The sequence below is a fragment of the Sphaerodactylus townsendi genome, linkage group LG10 (genome assembly GCF_021028975.2).
Source record: "Sphaerodactylus townsendi isolate TG3544 linkage group LG10, MPM_Stown_v2.3, whole genome shotgun sequence".
NCBI lineage: Eukaryota > Metazoa > Chordata > Lepidosauria > Squamata > Sphaerodactylidae > Sphaerodactylus > Sphaerodactylus townsendi.
In genome coordinates this window covers 82741671-82763146 of record NC_059434.1, presented here as the reverse complement: position 1 = coordinate 82763146, position 21476 = coordinate 82741671, and the positions used below count along the sequence as shown (strand labels likewise).

Below are 21476 nucleotides of genomic sequence, written 5' to 3'. Positions count from 1 at the left end.
CCAGAAAAGACTGCATGGAACTCCCCCAAAAGGACATTGTGATAAACACAATGACTAATGGGATGGGATATCTGTGTGGGGCTTCCAGCAGATACTGCATGTTCCCGTAGCATCTGTCTCGTTGCAGGTAACAGCCGTTTTCTCGCTTTCTTGTCGGCTTGATAAACATCACTTTATCTGAGCATTGTGATGCGTAAATGTGTGTGGTTTGTCATTTTTTGGAAAAGGTTGTCGGACTTTTTTCCCTAACAAGGAAAATGATACTTCGTACACAAACATGAGGAAATGGACAGTTGTTCATTTGACAAACACACTTTCATCTATGGTGTCTTGTTCCTTTTGCATTGTTTTTCTTCAAGCCTGTGTTGGAAATATTTCCTCAAATGGCCTTCTGACTAAACTTTTCTTCTTTGAGGCCGAAGCACTGCTTGTTCCATAAGTCTCATTGAATGCCTGTTTTCCCCACGGTTGCTTAGGAACAGGTTTGTGTGCCTCTGTGCTTGCAGACCGATGTAATGTGAAGTTTGCATTACAGGAGTTTCAGATGAAGGTCAAAAGAAACCTACCAGATTAACGCAACGAGAACACTGCCACATCTGAATAAGACATAACTCCGGCTTCGTTTATTGACAGACATAAATGTTTGAAAGCCGCAGGGTGCCAAAGAAAATAGATTTCTAAAGAGCTGAGACTCCACTGTTCTGCGCAGAACAAAGGCACGGCGTTACTGCTCAACTTGAGTGATGCATCTCATGAACATTTGAGCAGCCATCTCTGAATAGCTGTCACAAAGTAATTGTAACGTTTGATGTGCCAGTCTTAGCCAGATATATAATCAGCTGGTCTTGGAAGATCCTTTGTGTCGACACCCAAGATTTCTTGTAGCGTGGTTTTCTAAAAGCGAGTTTAGACAGTTTCTATTAGACAGTATTATGCTGTGATAAGTTCGTATGTTGTTCTTCGTTGTCTAACTTAATTAAGGTCAGCGGTCAATTATTGCGGGATTTATTTATTTTTTTAGATTAGTACAAGTTAGTTTTGACTTAAACTCTTTTTTGATAGTACTGTCGGGTGCGGAGTGGCGTAAGGTACCTGTCAAAGGTTGATTATTGTTGAGGTACTTAGAAATGGATTCCTTTTCCACTTTGGAACAGTGAGCTGTTTTAAAATGGCCCCTTGGGTTAAGTAGGTGGTCAGTGACTTAAAAGCAGTCAGAGGGGGAATAGCCATTTTGTGTGAATGTGCCACAAAGTCGCTTCCAGCCTACGGTCACCCTACGAATTAATGACCTCCAAAATGTCCTATTGCAGTGATGACGAACCTTTTTGAGACCGAGTGCCCAAATGGCAGCCCCAAACCCACTTATTTATTGCAAAGTGCCAACAAGGCAATTTAACCTGAATACTGAGGTTTTAGTTTAGAAAACACGGTTGGCTCCGAGGTGCCCGTTACTCAAGAGTAAGCTTGGTGAAGCAACTGTACAACACTTCGAATGGGTGCATCACGACCCTAGGAGGGTTTACTCAAAAGCAAGCCCCATGGCCAGCAACCGAGCTTACTCCCAGGTAAAGGATCGTGCCCAGGACAGCCTAGATGTATGTGTGTGTGTGTGTGGGGGGGGTGATTTTCCACCCCCCCACATGATGAGCTCCGGGTGGGTGTGCCCACAGAGAGGGCTCTGAGTGCCACCTCTGGCACCCGTGCCACAGGTTCGCCATCACTGTCCTATTGTAACCGCCTTGTTTGCAGACTGATTGCTGTGGCTTTGTTTACTGAATCAATCCTTTTTTATAGGGATAGTGGTTAGAAGCTTCTGTGTAAAGTTTGAGTGCAGAACTGGAAGGCTGAAAGGCACATGAAACAACTCCTAAATGAAACCCAAAATCATGAGAGCCAGCGTGGTGCAGTGGTTGAGAGCAGGTGGATTCTAATCTGGAGAAGTGGGTTTGATTCCCCACTCCTCCACCTGAGTGGCAGAGGCTTATCAAACCCTGCCCTTCACCACTACATCACGCTGGATCTACCAGTAAGTCTTACAGCATGCAAAGCAGTCTTATACTGAATTGGACCCTTGGCCCATCAAAATCAGTATTTGGGTGCTGTGTGGTTTCCGGGCTGTATGGCCGTGTTCTAGCAGCATTCTCTCCTGACGTTTCACCTGCATCTGTGGCTGGCATCTTCAGAGGATCTGATGGTGAAGATGCCAGCCACAGATGCAGGCGAAACGTCAGGAGAGAATGCTGCTAGAACACGGTCATACAGCCCGGAAACCACACAGCACCCAAGTGATTCCGGCCGTGAAAGCCTTCGACAATACAAAATCAGTATTGTCCACTCAGAGTGCCAGCGGCTCTCCAGGGTCTCTGGCAGCGGCATTTCACATCATCCACAATATGAGCCTGTAGCTCTAGCACAGGGGTCTGCAACCTGTGGCTCTCCAGATGTTCATGGACTACAATTCTCATCAGTTCCAACCACCATGGCCAATTGGCTGATGGGAATTGTAGTCCATGAACATCTGAAGAGCTGCTGGTTGCAGACCCCTGCTCTAGCACAGACAATGCTGGATACTGAACCTGGGACCTTCTGCCACTGGGCCACAGTCCCTCCATAGTTGTTAACTGTTGTGTGTCCAGGGACACAAACGAAAAAAGAATCTGCCACTAAAGGTGAGTACCACGTGCATCTGATGTCTTCTGACTTGCAAAACCAGATGCCATAGTAAAATACATTAGTTTTATTTTACATCATTTAGTTTATTAGTGGCACTTACTATACCGGCCACCCCTGAAGGGCTCTGGGCGGTATACAACAATTAAAATACCATTAAAACATATAATTGCAATATAACTAAAACCAGAATAATTTAACACAGCAGAAACCAAGTAACCCAATAGCAGATGGCAACTCAGACAAGGACCTCCTACCCGCCTATGAGGGGTCTAGGTACACCAGTAATGGGAACCAGTTATGATGGTATACAGGGAATGCAGGGGGATGACAAATCAGCCACTGGCCCCTCCAAAATCCTGGTGGAACATAACAGGCCCTGCAGAACTGTCCAAGGTCCTGCAGGGACCTGATGTCTGGAGGAAGAGTGTTCCACCAGACAGGGGCCAAAGCAGTAAAGGCCCTGGCCTGGGTGGAGGCTAGTCGCATCATTTTCAGGCCAGGGACCATCAGTAAGTTTGCTTCCGCAGATCTCAGAGGCCGAGTAGAGACATATGGGGAGAGACAGTCCCTAAGGTATGAGGGCCCCAGGCCGCGGAGGGCCTTAAAATTCAAAATCCACACCTTGAAGGTGATCCAGTATTCCACTGGGAGCCAGTGCAGTCGACGCAGTACAGGGGGGATGTGATCCCTAATCGAGCGACCTGTGAGAAGCCACATGGCCACGTTCTGGATGAGTTTCAGTTTCCAGATCAGCCGCAAAGAAAGCCTTGCGTAGAGCGAGTTACAATAGTCTAATCTGGAGGTGACTGTGGCATGGATCACTGTGGCCAGGTCAGCCTGGGAGAGATAAGGGCCCAGCTGCTGAGCTTGGCAAAGATGGAAAAAAGCCACCTGGGCCGTAGAAGCCACCTGGGTCTCAATAGAGAGAGACGAATCCAGGTAGACTCCCAGTCTCCAGACCGAGGAGGTCAGGGTTAAAGTGACCCCCTCCAGTGTCAGAGGCTGGAAACTCTCAGCTCTCCCTGTGTGGCCAACCCATAGGATCTCCGTTTACCTGTTTCAAGATGGATATCACATTGTTAATCAGTGCAGTCTGCAGAATAGTCTATTTCATCAATGATGTTATAAGACTAAGACTTGCAGAAATATTAAACTGAACTGTTGTCCAGGTAGGTATTACACATAGCATGTTAAATAATGCAGAACACATTGCTGCGTGCATAAAGTGCTGTCAAATCACAGCTGACTTATAGCGACCCCTGGTGGGTTTTCAGGGCAATTTAGAAGCAGAGGTGGTTTACCGTTGCCTTCCTCTTCAGAGTCTTCCTTGGAGGTCACCCACCCAAGTACCACCACTGCTGAGTTTCTGAGATGTGACAAGATTGGGCTATACTGTACCATACCACAGCCACATGATGTTACATCAGAAGAAATGCAGTGAATTTTCCTGGACCAATCTGTTATGACATCATCCTATTTGTAAAAATACCCTCTTGGACGATTCTGTTTTTAATAGTTTGCAAAATGGCAGGAACGTGGGAGCCATCCTGACTTTTTCAGGCGGGCGATTCCAAGTCTGCTGCAGAGAAGGATCAGTCAGGAGCGTACCGCCCAGGGGGACACATGGGGGCAAATGTCCCCAGTTGGCACCCATTTAGTCATGTGGGGGATGGAAAATCACCCCCACTCCCCTCCTCCTTCCCCTCGGGCATGTGCTCTCTGCAGACAACGTTGGGCCAACCCCACCACTGCCCTGTCCACGCGCCTTATTTATTTATTTATTTATTTATTTATTTATTTATTTATTTATTTATTTATTTATTTATTTATTTATTTATTTATTTATTTATTTATTTATTTATTTATTTATTTATTTTTCAAACTTATATACCGCCCAACCCCCGAAGGGCTCTGGGCGGTGAACAACATAAAGTTCAAATACAAATAGACATAAAATCAAATACAATAGTCTTTCAATAATATAAGTTAAAATGCAGCAATTAATACATAACAATGCCCGCTAAAATCCTTCTTAAACCCTCCTGAGCGGAGAGAAGAGAGGGTGGGTCCTGTAGATGATAATGGACCCAAAGTTCTGTGGGGATGAAAGGGGGGGAGGGGGCACTTTCAGCGGCTGGACACTCCAAAAGCCCGGCGGAAAAACTCCGTCTTACAGGCCCTGCGGAAATCACCAAGATCCCGCAGGGCCCGGACAGATGGAGGAAGAGTGTTCCACCAGGCAGGGGCCAGGGCTGTAAAGGTCCTGGCCCGAGTGGAGGCCAGCCGCATCATTGAGGGGCCAGGGAGTACCAGTAAATTGGCCTCTGCCGAATGCAGAGGTCTAGTGGGGACATATGGGGTAATGTGGCCTTCTGGATGGTGGCCCTGCCAGGTGGCAGAGCAAGTTGGGAAGGTGGGTCCCACAGGCTCCTGGCCTTTGCCAGCTCCCAGCCCCCCTTCTTGCCCCAGGGGCTGCCTGAGTGAGGGTGTGGAAAACTCAGTTCTTGCCCCGGGCTCCATTTTCTGTCAGTACGCCACTGGGATCAGGTACAAGGGAAGTTGTTGATCCCACAAGATTGATATCCCTGCCCCAGAGATGGACCTGCTAAGATAGAGCATCTCATGACTGTGTGTCAATGGTGTAGTTTGGCCCTCCGGCACAGATTTTTGTTCCATTGAAAACTTTTGGACTTTTGTGGAGGTGTTTTATTTGTTATGTCATCCTGACATCTAGTGGACACTAAGCAGAAGTATTTCTTTTCCGAATTGTGAGTACAATTTTTGCATTGGTATCATCCTGTCTTAAACTTTTTTTCATTCTGGCAGTTTAGGGTTAAAGACACGCTTGGTCGCAGTTAGTCTAAACACTTTGATTACACCGTGAGGCTTTGGTCTGGTAGTTTTTGCTCCTAACGTTTAACCCACATCCGTTCCTGGCATCTTCAAAGGCATGTCACGATAAGATATTTTTTCTCTCTGTGGCGCAGTGTGGAGAGAAACACAAGGCCCCAGTAATGGCAAGGCAGTGGGTCGAAAGGTCATAGCCGATCATGTCAAATGTTGCTGTAAGGTCTGAACGTAACAGCAGCTCTGATCCACCTCTATTGGGAAGAGAAGGTTAAGTGGTGACATGATAGCCATGTTTAGATATTTGAATGGATGTCATATTGGTGAGGGAGCAAGCTTAAGAACATAAGAACATAAGAACAAGCCAGCTGGATCAGACCAGAGTCCATCTAGTCCAGCTCTCTGCTACTCGCAGTGGCCCACCAGGTGCCTTTGGGAGCTCACGTGCAGGATGTGAAAGCAATGGCCTTCTGCGGCTGCTGCTCCCAATCACCTGGTCTGTTAAGGCATTTGCAATCTCAGATCAAAGCGGATCAAGATTGGTAGCCATAGATCGACTTCTCCATAAATCTGTCCAAGCCCCTTTTCAAGCTATCCAGGTTAATGGCCATCACCACCTCCTGTGGCAGCATATTCCAAACACCAATCACACGTTGCGTGAAGAAGTGTTTCCTTTAATTAGTCCTAATTCTTCCCCCCAGCATTTTCAATGAATGCCCCCTGGTTCTAGTATTGTGAGAAAGAGAGAACAATTTCTCTCTGTCAACATTTTCTACCCCGTGCATAATTTTATAGACTTCAATCAATTTATAGACTTCAACCTTGTTTTCTGCTGCTCCAGAGACTAGGACCAGGAGTCGTGGGTTCAAGGTGAAGGAAAAGAGATTCCACCTAAACATCAGGAAAAAACTTCCTGACAGTAAGGACTGTTTGATAGTGGAATGCACTACCTTGGGTGTGGTGGAGTCTCCTTTTTGGGAGGTTTTTTAATAGCGGCTGGATGGACATATGTCGGGAGTTCTTTGATGGTGTGTTCCTGCATGGCAGGAGGTTGGACTTGATGGCCCTGGGGGTCTCTTCCAACTCTATGATTCTGTGATTCTATTCAGTTGGAGCTGGACCTTGTCTGTGATGGTGACCAGCACAATTTCCATCCCATGGTCCGACCAGAGCCAATGTCTCATCCAAAAACACTGGCAGTTGCTTTGCCACCACTCTTTCAACTACCTTACCCAGAAACAATAAATTCAAAACTGTGTGGCAGTTGGCTGCATCTAGAAGATCTGGAGGTTTCTTTAACAGTGGACACAACACCACCTCTTTTAGCCTTCCTGGGAATATTCCCAATTTAAGGAAGAGATTTATAATTTCCTGCACTAGGCGCCACACCTCATCACCAGTGTGGTATAGTGGTTAAGAGCAGGTGGATTCTAATCTGGAGAACCAGGTTTGATTCCCCACTCCTCCACCTGAGTGGCAGAGGCTTATCTGGTGAGCCAGATGTATTTCCACACTCCTACATTCCTGCTGGGTGACCTTGGGCCAGTCATAGTTCTCTCAGGACTCTCTCAGCCCCACCTGCCTCACAAGGTGTCTGTTCTGAGGAGAAGGAAGGGAAAGGACCTTGTAGGCCACCTTGAATCTCCTTAATGCAGTGAAAAGTGAGATTTTCTTCCTTCCCATCCACCAGCCAACCTACTTTTATCTGCCCCCCATCTGCCCCTGTTTCTCTCCTGTCCTCACCTGGCAGCCTCTCCCCTGGAGAAATGATGACCCAGTCGTGCAGTGGCAGATGTGAGACCCAGTTGCGTAGTTGGGAACTCACAAAGATTTGTGAAGGGCATCTTTCTTTCCCCTATATCCCTCTCCCCACACTATTTCTTTTCCCCCTCCTGGTAACCCCCATATTATTCCCTTCTACCGCTTCCTTCTCTCTTTCCCTCTACTGTGCTACCAAACTGTGTATAAATACATTCACATCAGAGCCTTTTAAACCAGGGGTCTTCAAACTATGGCCCCCCAGATGTTCATGAACTACAATTCCCATCAGCCCTGCCACTTGGCCATGCTGGCAGGGGCTGATGGGAATTGTAGTCCATGAACATCTGGAGGGCCATAGTTTGAAGACCCTTGTTTTAAACCATGGGTGAAACTCTGGCCCTCCAGATCTTTATGGACTACAGTTCCCATCAGCCACTGCCAGCATGGACAATGAGTTTGACACCCCTGGTCTAAACCATCAAGAACTAGTCGAAGGTACACTTGTTACATCTTTGTGTTTTTCACTGTCCAAAATAGGGTTTCTGGATTTTCTAGGATAGCCATAAAAATCAAATTTGTGTCAGCTGTCCTATCGTGGGACACATTTTTCCATTACTTTGTCTTTGGCAGCTATGAACTTTAGGGCGATTAATCATAATCTGAATTACGTTGTCAGCCTTTGATTTATGACTTTAATGGCTTTTGATTCATTACGAATGTAAATGGATTGGAACACTCCATATTAGTCACTCACTAATCGACTGTCAGTGACTGGCAGGAAGGTTAAGGTGGACATTTTCTCAATTTGGGTAACATTGCAGGAAGAGTGTTCTTTTGGAAAATCTTGCACTTTTTTTAAAAAATAGAATAGAATAGAATAGAATAGAATAGAATAGAAAAGAATAGAATAGAATCTTTATTGGCCAAGTGTGATTGGACACACAAGGAATTTGTCTCCGATGCATATGCTCTCAGTGTACATAAAAGAAAAATACATTTGTCAAGAATCATAAGGTACAGCACTTAATCATAAGGTACAGCACTTAATGATTGTCATATAGGTCTAGTAAGGAATCAGGAAACAATCAGTAGTAATGAAAACATAAAATGTAAAATCATAAAATAAAATAAAATAAAATAAAATGTCAGCACAGGCTATAGTCATACAGTCATAAGTGGGAGGAGATGGGTAATAGGAATGATGAAAAAAGTAGTGCAGTAATTATATAATAAGTATATAATAAATAGTTTAACATTATCGAGGGAATTATTTGTTTAACAGAGTGATGGCATTCGGGAAAACTGTTCTTATGTCTAGTTGTCTTGGTGTGCAGTGCTCTGTAGCGACGTTTAGAGGGTAAGAGTTGAAACAGTTTATGTCCAGGATGCGAGGGGTCAGTAAATATTTTCACAGCCCTTTTTTTGACCCGTGCAGTATACAGGTCCTCAATGGAAGGCAGGTTAGCAGCAATTGTTTTTTCTGCAGTTCTGATTATTCTCTGAAGTCTGTGTCGATCTTGTTGGGTTGCAGAACCAAACCAAACAGTTATAGAGGTGCAGATGACAGACTCAATGATTCCTCTGTAGAACTGTATCAGCAGCTCCTTGGGCAGTTTGAGCTTCCTGAGTTGGCGCAGAAAGAACATTCTTTGTTGTGCTTTTCTGATGACATTTTTGATGTTAGGTGACCATTTTAGGTCATGAGATATGATGGAGCCTAGAAATTTAAAGGTCTCTACTGTTGATACTGTGTTGTCTAGTATTGTGAGAGGAGGTAGGATGGGAGGGTTTCTCCTGAAATCTACCACCATTTCTACGGTTTTAAGTGTGTTCAGTTCTAGATTGTTCCAGTGGCACCACGAGGCTAGTTGTTCAACCTCCCGTCTGTATGCGGTTTCATGGTTGTCTCGAATGAGACCAAGCACTGCTGTATCATCGGCAAATTTCAGTATTTAAACATATGGATCGTTTGAGATGCAGGCATTGGCATACAGAGAGAAGAGAAGTGGTGAAAGCACACAGCCTTGGGGGGCCCCTGTGCTCATTTTACAGGTGTCTGATGTAATTTTTCCTAGCTTCACCTGCTGTTTCCTATCTGTTAGGAAGCTTGTGATCCACTTACAAATATGCTCAGGTACTGCTAGCTGATTTAGTTTGGTTAGAAGAATGTCTGGTCTGATAGTATTGAATGCTGAACTAAAGTCAACAAAGAGGACCCTTGCATAGGTCTTTGATGCATTCAAGATGCTGTAGGATATAGTGCAAAGCCATATTAACAGCATCATCTGTCGATCTATTTGCTCGGTATGCAAATTGCACCAGGTCCAACAGTGGATCCGTGATGGTTTTCAAATGGTACATCACTAGCCTTTCAAAAGTTTTCATAACTACAGATGTTAGAGCAACTGGTCTGTAGTCGTTCAGTTCCTTGATGGAAGGCTTCTTCGGCACTGGGACGATAGTGGAGTGTTTGAAGCAGGAAGGAACATAGCACATCTCTAGTGATTTGTTGAAAATTTGGGTGAAAATGGGGGCCAATTGGACAGCACAGACTTTTAAGCAAGAAGGTGTTATCTTGTCTGGGCCTGGTGCTTTTCCAGGCTTCTGTCTGTGAAATAGATCTTGCACTTCCTTTTCTGAGATCACCAGGGGTTGTAAACCCAATGAAATGGGCTCAGTTGTAGGAAGTTTGGCTATTGTTGGTGCGTCTGAGATAGAGGTTGTGGAGAAAGGTGACTGTAGATTGTTTTCAAACCTACAGTAGAACACATTCAGGTCGTCTGCCAATTGCTGATTTCCTTCAGCTTGGGAAGGTGGTTTGCTGTAACCGGTGATATTTTTGAGAGTTTTCCACATGTTTGCTGTTTCGTTTGGTGAAAACTGATTTTTTAGCTTTTCAGAGTAGTTTCTTTTTGCTGCTCTGATCTCCTTTGTTAATACATTTCTGGCCTGATTATACAGCATTCTATCACCCTTTCTGTAGGCCTCTTCTTTGGAACGACGTAACTGCTTAAGTTTAGCTGTGAACCAAGGTTTGTTGTTACTATATATACGCAAGTTCCTGGTTGGTATACAAAGATCTTCACAGAAGCTGACATATGATGTTACAGTATCAACTAAAAAACCATCAACTAAAAACATTGTGTTTCTTTAACACCAATCAGCCTCAGTCTCTTTGCTTGTCTTGGAATTGTTTTTTTTTCATTTTCCAAAAGCTTTATTTAGATATTGTCATTTTAAAGCAAGCCTTTATTGGCATAGACAGCAGTACAACAATAATAAAAACAGATTAAAAAGCATATACAATACAGGATATACATGTTAGGACGAAGGAAATCTACTGGCATTTAGTAATTTCCAGGGGAAAGTCTGCCACTATCATACAGAGAGAAGGATCAGGATTGTCCAACAAGTAGTGTAATCTAAATAAATCAGGGAGATCGAGTAAATGTAAAGGAGTGAGATTCACATACTTGGATCTGATTTCCTTGAATCTGAGACAGTGAAGTAATTGGTGGGCCAGAGATTCAACTGAGCCATCGTTACATGGGCACAATCGTTACATGGGCACAAGCCTTTTCTTGCTTATTAAATCTGCCATGTAACAAGGCAGAAGGCATAACATTAAACCTGGCGAGCATTATTTGAACAGGGTTTATTAAGCAATACAGGTAGTGTGCCAAGTGGCCCCGTTCAAATGGGAGAGAAAAATACAGGGGAGAGCACGTTTTCTTGGCTGCGGTGATTAGGGTAGAGAACTCTCTCTCCTGGTTAGATATTGTCATAATGCATTTTTAAAAGGTTTTGTAGATTAAAGTATACATATAGATTACATTGTAGAATTTTAAAAAACACACACATAAGAGAAACAATTATCTTATAGCCTAAAGCACATCTTACGTTAATCAATTTCACTCTATTTAAGGGATTGTACTTAACTCTAACTTACTTGATAGCAACTCCCTTTTTCTGGAATTATTTTCTTTTGCATGCAGAAACCACCTACCCATAATGACGTGAGTGAGACAACAATACAACAGGGTCAGTTGTGTCGCTAGCTCTCTTTTATCAAAATGGATTCAAGCAGAAACCACAATCTTTCAAAGTTGTGTTTGTGGGAATATTTTCTCTGTTGATATGGCGATTTAAATTTGGCCTGCCTGTTCAGCAGTAGCGGCAGAAACGGCTCATGTTATATGTATGAGGGTCTTCTTTGGCTACATACACCTAGCTTTGTAGGACTGGAGGCTTCATTTCCTTTGGATTTTAATGTGGAAGTAATAATGCAAATAGCTAAACAGTATCGGTCCTTGGATCGGTGGCCACAAAGGAAGACTCTGCAGAAGAGGACAGTGGCGATCCACCTCTGCTTCTCACTTGCCTTTGAAAGCTCTTTGCTAAGGTCGCCACAAATGAGTTATGACTTGACGACACCTGTGAATGTAATAATGGCAAAATCTAAGAATGTAAGTCCAACAGTCCCATCCAAAGGGGGAGGGATCCATCTTTTTGAGCAGTGCAGGGCTATGCCAGGAGATTTGCCCTCCCTGGGGCACTTGCCCTGGTGGACGTGTGGATGTGCCACCAGGCAGGTTCTACGGCCTTTCATGCAGAGGTGGGATCCAGCAGGTTCTCACAGGTTCCTGAGAGCAGGTTACTAATTATTTGTGTGTGCCGAGAGGGGGTTACTAATTGGTGATTTTGCCAAGTGATTTTTGCCTTAGTTACGCCCCTCCTCTCTGCAGTAGCGTGCAGAACTTGAAGCAGTCTAGCAGGAGATGCACCGGCGTGCGTGGCAGCCTGTGCCTGCGTGCATTCGTTTCCCGCCCAAGGACCGGCGCAGCGGCTGCGTCCTTGCCACAGCCCTGCCCAGCAACGCCCCGTCCCCGGAATGCCCGGCCACGCCCCCATCGTGACCCAGCCAGCCCTATTGGCGCTCCGCCACAGTTTGAATCCCACCACCATGGGAACCTGTTACTAAAATTTTTGGATCCCACCACTGCTTCCACGGCAGTGAGACTCAGAGCTGAATTCCATGTCAGTGCCCCTGCGTCCACACTGCTGACGTAGTGGGAGTGGTTTGCAGGTGTGACTGAAGGAGGCGCTGACACTAGTTGGCTTGCACCCAGCTATTGCCAGGGCTTTGGACCAACAAGATCCTCTGAAGATGCCAGCCACAGATGCAGGTGAAGCTCCAGGAAAAAATGCTACTAGAACCTGGCCATACAGCCCGGAAACCACACAGCCCCCCAGTAACAGCATCTTTTTGATGGGGTAAGTCCATTAAGCCCAACAAAGGCTTTCTGGCAGTGGGAAGGCTACTTTGTGACCTTGGCCTCCTCATGCTGCAGGAAAAACCCCTTGGGAATGGCAGGGTGGTGGGGCTATGAACACAAGAACACAAGAACTAGCCTGCTGGATCAGACCAAAGTCCATCTAGTCCAGCACTCTGCTACTCGCAGTGGCCCACCAGGTGCCTTTGGGAGCTCACATGCAGGATGTGAAAGCAATGGCCTTCTGCTGCTGCTGCTCCTGAGTACCTGGTCTCATATGGGGCCACATTCAGGTGCCCGACCACTTGGGTGGGACTGTGAATTGCTGAGTTTCTCTCTGTGTGGAGATTTCTATTTAACCATGGGGTTTTGGAAATTTGATGCTGCTGATGTCTTCAGTAGCCCTTCAGAAAACTAAGAATGTGTTCTATACGTTTCATTTGCCAGGATTGTGGTAATAATAATTGGAAAACCTGTGTAAACACCCATAGTGCTCCTATGAATACGCCATCTGAAGTGGATCTGGGCCAAGCAAAAGTAGCAATTTGGGATTATTTTCTTGCATTAAGCATCAACGGCACTGTTTCAAATGGCATATCCATTTGTGAGCGATGAGGTTTCGTTTAGGGTTAAAACGTTCCAGTTGTTATTGCAGAACAGACATAGAGTTACCTGCTAGAGGTTGGAAAATTCCTGGAGGTTTTGGAGATAGAGCCTGAGGAGTATAGGATTTGTGGGGAAGGCACTTCAGAATTGTATCATGCCATGGAGTCCATCGTTGTGGCTTCTGGCATGGGACTGAACGAAAGCAGACTGATGTGTGCCTGGCTCACTCAATGAATATCAGTTACAGGTAAATGCTTGTTTCCTTCAGAGATTCAGTGTGGTGTAGGGGGACTCACAAGGTGTCTGTTGTGGAGTTTGTAAACCCCTTTTAGTTTCCTTACAGGAGAGAAAGGCAGAGTATAAATCCAAACTCCTCCTTCCTCGTCCTCGTCCTCGTCTCCGCTCGTCTGCCTCGTCCTCGCCCCGCCTCCCCGTCCTCACCTCCTCAAGTCTCCCTCGTCCCCTTTCGTCCCTCCTCTTCTCTTCTTTCTTCTTCTTCTTCCTTCCTTCTTCTTCTTCTTTCTTCTCTTCTCTTTCTTCTTCTTCTTCTTCTTCTTCTTCTTCTCTTCTTCTTCCTTTCCCTTTTCTCTTCTCCTTTCTCTTCTTCTTCTTCTTTCTTCTTCTTCTTCTTCTTTCTTCTTCTTCTTCTTCTTCTTCTTCTTCTTCTTCTTCTTCTTCTTCTTCTTCTTCTTCTTCTTCTTCTTCTTCTTCTTCTTCTTCTTCTTCTGGGAATAAGTTTTTTGTAGTCTGGAGATTCATCATTGTGTCTTCTGTGCAGACCTACATTGGGACTGTGCATTCACAGAGCCAGTGACGGAAGGATCGTTACCTTTCTTCCTGAGGGCACTCTTACTGTTAGGTGTCCTCATGCTCTTCCCTCACAATGGTCACATGCCTTACGGCAAAACGCCCTCCTTCAGTTCCTTCTTTGCTGTCAAGTGAGAGGTTGGATTTTGTGAGCTGCATGAGGGTTTGTTCCCAGGCAGAGACGTAGCTGGGCCAAACTGTGCCTGTGGCAGACTGTGTGTTTCCTTCAAAGCATCAGGATAATATTTTTAAAGAAGCCAGCCTAGCTTGCAGTAGTTTTACCATAGAGTTTCCAGTGATTTCTAGAACAAAATGACACAATTTCCAGTTTCCCGTGGAAGTGATGTCACTCAAAATGGTGGTGCCCTGCATGTCCCCATGCCTCATTGCCTGGTTTTTGCCTGACATCTAGGTATCAGAATAATCAAGAGGTACCCACAAGAAAGAATACCATTATAGTTTTGTAATACATTGAAATAAAATGGATTTATGGCTACACTTAGGCTCATTCCGCACCTGCAGAATAATGCACTTTCAAACTGCTTTCAGTGCTCTTTTGAAGCTGTGCGGAATAGCAAAATCCACTTGGAAACAGTTGTGAAAGTGGTTTGAAAATGCATTGTTTTGCGTGTGCAGAAGAGGCCCTTGTTTAATCATTCAAAAGCATTTTCACCATTTTTAAATTTAGCAATTAAGTGCTTATAAGACATTTATAACAAATAGAAAGATACATAACAACAATTTTAAGGAATCAAATACATGGAATAGCTATGGGGTCTTCCTTAACACCCAGTCTGACAAATCTTATCCTGACTAACTTTGAGACCAAGTATTTCTTGGACTAAACACATTATTTTATTATTGCATTATTTTTTTGAAAAAAGTTACTGATGATTTGGGTGCTGTGTGGTTTCCGGGCTGTATGGCCGTGTTCTAGCAGCATTCTCTCCTGACGTTTGCATCTTCGTGATCTCTGACGATGCCATCTTCAGATGCAGGATCTAAACTAAACGGCCAGGAGAGAATGTTGCCAGAACACGGGCCGATACAGCCTTATCGGGAAAAACCACTTAGAACAGCAACCTTCAAATACAGCTGATTCCGGCCGTGAAAGCCTTCGACATTACTGATGATTTTTTTTTTTGGCCGATCCTGTAAAGGTAGCTGAGTTTGTTGAATGAGCAAATAGTTTACATACCCCATTAAAATCTCAGGTATGTCAAATCCTCAACATATAGCATTTCTAGATTCCATAGTTCATGTAGGTTCAGATCACAAACTTTATGTAATCTTATATTAAAAAGCCCACAGAAATTCCTACTTACACTTTGCTTTTTACCATCCAGGTCATTTAAGTTACAATTTACCGTATCGTTTATGTTTAAAAGTAAAAAGGAGCTCTTCATTCCACAGAGATTATAAAACTCTATATTCAATAAAAGTTATTAAAACGCTGCCAGTTCTTGATTTTTCTGTTATTTAGATGTCATTGGCATTACCCCCCCCCTTCCTGCCCCTTGATTGCCTGCATCTAACTGGTAACCAAGGTGGCCTTGATATCAAACTGATTCACGTGCTTCTAACCACAGGTTGATGTGACTTTTTTCCAAGATGCTTGTCTTCCCGTTCTTTGTTTAAAATGGTGATCTAGATTTCCTACTTTGTTTGCATCTCTCCATAATGCATCTTTAATCTCGTGTACAAGTTACAGTTGCACTTGGAGGGTCACAAGCTGTTTCTGTATCCGACTCTGTCTTGTCAGGGACCGTTTCCCCACTTTGAAAAGAAAAGCGAGGCTGACCGGGCTTCGTTAACTGCGGGTGTTTCTGATCACACAGTCAAGTTTTGCAAAAGGTGCCATTCTGAACAGGGCTACTTGCGAAATGACGCTGGCCAGCTTCGAGGGGCTGCAGCGAGGGCTGCGGCATGAATTAAAGGGGCTACGCCGCGGTTATGCATCGCTGCCCGTAAGTGGGAGAGCGTTCTGGACTCAAGCATTTGCCAGAGCAAGTGAAGCGTGCAAACAAAGGCGAATCGGGGAAACAGGTACCTTGTTCCTGTGGTTCATAACCTGCATATTGCTGCTTTTGAGCAGCAGGTGGTGTGGGTGTAACGTTGGAAGGTGGGAACAAGAACATTTTATTCCTTGTCTTTTTTCAGCAGCCACCTTGACTCCCACAATGAGGAAAATAACCCACAGGTGACCTGAAACCACTTATCATTGAGACCGAGGGTTCTGCAGAGTTAGAAATGCACCATATGGGATCCTGTTTTGCAGCCCAGCTAACGCAAAATCAAATTGCAGGTGAAAGCTGCACCCAAGTTACTACTGTGTAGATAGAGACGCCACTTAACGCTTGTAGGTCTCGAAATGAAGGGAAACTGTTCATTTCTCTCAAAAAACAAACATTGGTTTCAACATTCGAGTTCGGAGCATCACATATTACCAACAGTGCTTCTTTAACTGTGAACGGATGACTCTGTGGCTTTACTCGGCGGACACCCAGTGTGATTAGAAGCTCATGGCACAAAGTCTAATCTGTTTTTAGGAACCATTCAATTCAGTAATCTGGTTTTGAGAACTTTTCTTCCCTGCTCCAAATCTTTCAAGATAATCTAATCTTTATTGTTGGTCTCCTGACCTCTCCCCTGGCTATGCTACTGGCTCAAAGGAGAGTTTGGAGTGTTCTTTCTTTGTCATAATCCTTCCAGATAGCACCTCTTTGCTGCTTTTCACCTTTGCAGGTATAAAAGGTGGCCTAGGCATCTCTTGTTTCCCCTATGAGTCCTCATACAGAATCACAGGTATGATAAACTAGCGGGGCTCTTCGCTTCACGCCGTTGTTGTGAGCGAATTGTCCTTCTCATAACAGTCCGCGAACCCACTGACAGGATGGCTGCATGCAGGTTCTCAATGATCCGCGAAAGCATAGCCTTTGGGGTGGTCAAATGGAACTTTTTTTTTCCCTTTCAGTTCCACATTGTTATAGCGTTGATTTGTAGTAGTCTCATGCGTAAGGGGAAGGGGTGTACGGACAGAGGTAGTATTCCTGCAGGTTTATAGGGTTGTGCAGTGCTTGTGGCAGACAACATTTCTTTGCTTCTCTGCTGTGCAGGTGGAGATGTAGAGGAGTTCTGGGGTGGATACTCTGGAGCATGCAACGTATAGTTGGCCACATGAGAAGCATCTGGAGTGTGTAGATCTACATAGATCGACATCCATTATAGAGCTTTGGCCCTGTGCTTTGTTGATGGTGATAGCCAATGCTAAGCCGGATGGGGAACTGTAGTCTCTTTAAATTGAAGATTGGCATATCTGTTGGTAATTAAGTGGTATGCGAGGGATGAGGACATCCCCACCTTGAAAGGGCTCCACAATATTGTGGCCCTCACTTACAACAAAACCCGATGAAGTAAATAAGGCTACAAAACTGGATACATAATAGTAAAAGAAAATTTATTTCCATATCAGCTTGAGTGCATCAGTTTGTTTGTATTTTTTTGAATTGTGTTTGAGCCAGTGCATCTTGGGTGTGAGGTGTGGGGAACTGTGGTTGTACCCCCGTGCAGCAGAAGCCAGGAGGCAGAGGATGGTCTGTGGGATGCAACTGTTCTGTTAATGGGTGTGTTCTTTGGGTTGCAGGGTGTTGCAGGGAGTGAGGTGACGGCGAGAAAGATCCCATAGTGAGAGCAATGTTGCAGGGTAGTACCTTTAGGAGATGTGTAGTTGCCAGAAGTGTATGGACTCTATTTAGCTGCTGGACCCTTTGAGTAGTGCTGGGTTACCTATGGTACAGCCAAAGTGGGAGAGCTGGTCGCTGGATACGCATTTGTGCATGGGCACGCCTACACAGAGGTTGCTTTTGCTGCGGGTGGGGGGGAGGCTGGTGAACATCAGACCTCCACCCACCCACACACAATTCAAGGGCTGGGTTTGAAGGAAGCCGAAAGGGTGGAACCTTCTAGCAGGCTAAAGTTATGTGCCGAGGCAGGGAGGAGATGGTGGTGTCGGTGGAGAGTTTTGTGTGTGAGAGTGGCTAGGCCGTTTGCTGCTGGGTGTTAGGAAGTAACTGGAAGGCAGAGAGGTGTGGTGGAAGATGGGCGAGGAAGTGGAAATGTGATGTTAGGAGCGAGGGAGGGCTGAGTGTGGTGATGAGTTGCATGTGTGAATGGCTGGAATGCAGGGAGGGGAGAGCCGGCCGCTGTGTGGGTGAGGGTGGGATGAGTTGGAGTGGTAATCCTGGGTGGAGGTGGGATTGGAACGCATTAAAGCAACAAAGTGAGGTAGTGCAGGAGAGGGTTCTTGAAAAGGCCATGGAGGAGGCTATGGCTGTGTGAAGTGTGGCTGTGAGGGAGGGAGAGGAGAGGAGTGTGTGTGAGATGAGGTGGTTGTGTTGAAGTGTGTGGAGTGCAGTGGAGAGAGTTGTGCTAAGGATGGAGGAGGCCATGGCACAGTGAAGTGTGGGTGCAGGAGGACAGAGGAGGAGTGTGAGGATGAGTGGTGGTTGTGTTGAAGTGTGTGAGTGCAGTGAGAGAGTTTCTGAAAAGGATGATGGAGGAGGGCTATGGCTGTGTGGAAGTGTGGCTGTGGAGGGAGGGGGAGAGAGGAGTGTGTGTGAGATGAGGTGGTTATAGGTTGAAGTGTGTGGGAGTGAAAGTGAGAGAGTTGAAGGAAGGGATGGAGGAGGCTATGGCTGTGTGTGGTGTGGGGTGTGGAGGGAGGACAGAGAGGAGTGTGGAGATGAGGTGGTTGTGTTGAAGTGTGAGTGCAGAGAGAGAGTTTTGAAAAGGATGGAGGAGGTGGCTGTGTGGAAGTGTGTCTGTGGGAGGGAGGGCAGAGAGGGAGTGTGTGAGATGAGGTGGTTGTGTTGGAAGTGTAGTGGAGTGCAGTGAGAGAGTTGTGGAGAAGGATGGAGGAGGCTATGGCTGTGTGAAGTGGCTGTGAGGGAGGGAGAGAGGAGGTGTGAGGATGGAGGTGGTGCCAGGGGTGAAGTGTGTGAGTGCAGGAGAGAGTTGTAAGGATGGAGGAGGCTATGGCTGTGTGGAAGTGTGGTGTGAGGGAGGACAGAGGGAGTGTGGAGATGAGGTGGTTGTGTTAGTGGAGTGGAGAGAGTTTTGAAAGGATGGAGGGAGGCGGAAGGGAAGGAGAGGGTAGAGAGGAGTGGTTGGAAGGAGGCAGTGGAGAGGAAGGATGGAGGAGGCAGGAAGGAAGGAAGGAGGGGAGAGGAGGATGAGGTGGAGCCAGCTGAATGTGTGAGTGAGAGAGTTTTGAAATGGATGGAGGAGGCTGTGGCTGTGTGGAAGTGGCTGTGGAGGGAGGGCAGAGGAGGTGAGATGAGGTGGTTGCTGAAGTGGAGTGCAGTGAAAGGATGGAGGAGGATCCCAGAGGAGGAAGGAGAAAAAGGAGGAAGGAAGTGGAGGTGAGGAAAAGACGGAGGAGAAGGAAAAGGATGGTGAGGCAGGAAATGAGCACCGATGGAGGCAGCCGGAAAAGGAGGAAGGAAGGATGGAGGCACAAGGAGGAGGCAGAGAATGCCGAGCCAAGCAGTGGCATGGAAAGGGACTGAGGCATGGAAGGAAATGGAAAGGAAAGGAGGAGGGGAGTGGAACGGAAGTGGATCAGGATGCCTGAGGCACGCAGAACGGAGGAAGTGGAAAGACACGGACGAGACCACACACATGGATGGACGCACAGGAACACAGCAGGAGTGGATGGAGGAAGAAGGTGAGGCCAGAGACAAATACACGAAAGATGGAGAGGGAGGGAGGAAGAAAGGAATGACAAGGAATATGGAAATGGAAAGAAGGAAAGGACACAAGGAAGCCAGTGGAAAGAACACAGACCGACCCCAGGAGGACCCCGGCACAGGACCAGAGCCCCAGGAAGAAAGAACCCACTGATCCCACATGCATGGAATCCACAGAAAGCATGGAGAAAAAAGCACTGGACCAGAGAATGGAGGACACAGGACCAGAAAGGAAGAGAAGTGGACAGGAAACAGTGAAAATAGAATGGAGAGACCACAGAAAAGTGGAGTGCAGTGGATGGATAAATGGATGGAAGGAAGAGGAACAACGGAAAAGAATGGAAATATAATAGACAGGGAAATGGACAGGAAGGAAGGGAGAAAAGGACACAAGAGAATGAAAGATGGAGAGGAAGCATAAAATGGATAGATGGACTTATGGATATAGGAAAGAAAGGAATAGCCCTTGTAGGTGGTAGTGAAAATGGTAATAAAGGAAATGAAGACACAGTGGATAGAAATGAATGGACGAAATGAGAAAGAATGGAAGAAATGGGGAAGGAGAGGGAGAAGGGAGTTTGAAAGAAGCACAACGTGGGGGAAAGGAGGGGGACGAATGGATAGACCATTCAATGGAGAGAGGGGAAGGAAATATTTAGTGGTTTTAATGGAATGAGGGAAATGGACAGGAGGGAGGTTGTGGGGTGGAGGAAAAGGAAAGGGTGGATAATGGGGGCAGGAATGGATGGAAGGAGAAATGGAAATAGTAGTGGGGCAGTGGAGGAATGGAATGGGACCAACAGCGGAAGAACCGGAGGTTTCTGAGGGAAGGGGAAGGTGTACACTCATCATTAGGTTGTGGTTTTTTTCTTGAATGTCACCCTTTACGTTTTCCAGAATGTAACACTTTCTTGATCTCTCTTGAGATGTTTCATGACAACGGGTTCATAGGTCTTGGCATTTCAGCGCTTCATCAATATCTGAAGGGTTTGGGAAGATCAATTATGTAAGCCAGCGAAAGAGCTACAAGTAGAGCTCTGTTTATAAAGGTGGATTTTCTCTCGCCTTGGAAGGAAGCCCCCCTTCTCAATTCCTGCAGTTCTCATAAACGGGAATTAACATTGATGCATGCACTTATCCCCTGTTCATTTTCTCTCCCCACCCCACCCCTCAGAACAAGATCATTTTAGACCCCATGACGTTCAGTGAAGCCCGATTCCGACCCTCTCTTGAAGAGAGGTTGGAGAGTATTATCAGTGGAGCGGCGCTCATGGCGGACTCTTCCTGCACCCGCGATGACCGGCGCGAAAGAATTGTCGCAGAGTGCAATGCTGTACGACAGGCCCTGCAGGATCTCCTTAGCGAATACATGAATAATGTAAGTCGAATTCTGCTTTCCATTTCTTTTGTTCCTCTGCGGATTGATTGGTCATTCTGTGGGTGCAATTAAAGGTTTCTGTCTTGTGTGAAGCATTCGTCATTATGACTCTCTTCCCCTCTGCCAGAGTCTGTCACGTAATTTGAAGTTCCGACATCTTTCGGACCGGGGTACCTGGGATTCATCTGGGGCACCCAAGGTCCTCTCGTAGTTGTGATGGAGGTTTGGCTTTGAGCACTGCCTGGATTTTCAGTTGCAAATAGGGTTGACAACTCCGGGTTGGGAAATTCTTGGAGGTTTGGAGCTGTCGTCTAACGGGGGTGGGGTTTGCAGTCGGGGGAGCTCTCATAGTACTGTTAGCTCCACCCTCCGAAGCATCTCTTT

At 45.9% G+C, this 21476-nt stretch overlaps 1 protein-coding gene across 1 annotated transcript in view; it reads left to right on the top strand.

The window, feature by feature from the left end:
• Positions 1–21476, top strand: part of CTNNA2 (catenin alpha 2) — a 542314-nt gene that overhangs the window by 54618 nt on the left and 466220 nt on the right. Inside the window, exon 5 of the mRNA XM_048508766.1 lies at positions 20889–21092. Coding sequence (XP_048364723.1) covers positions 20889–21092 — 204 coding nt within the window. The remainder of the gene's footprint in view (positions 1–20888; positions 21093–21476) is intronic.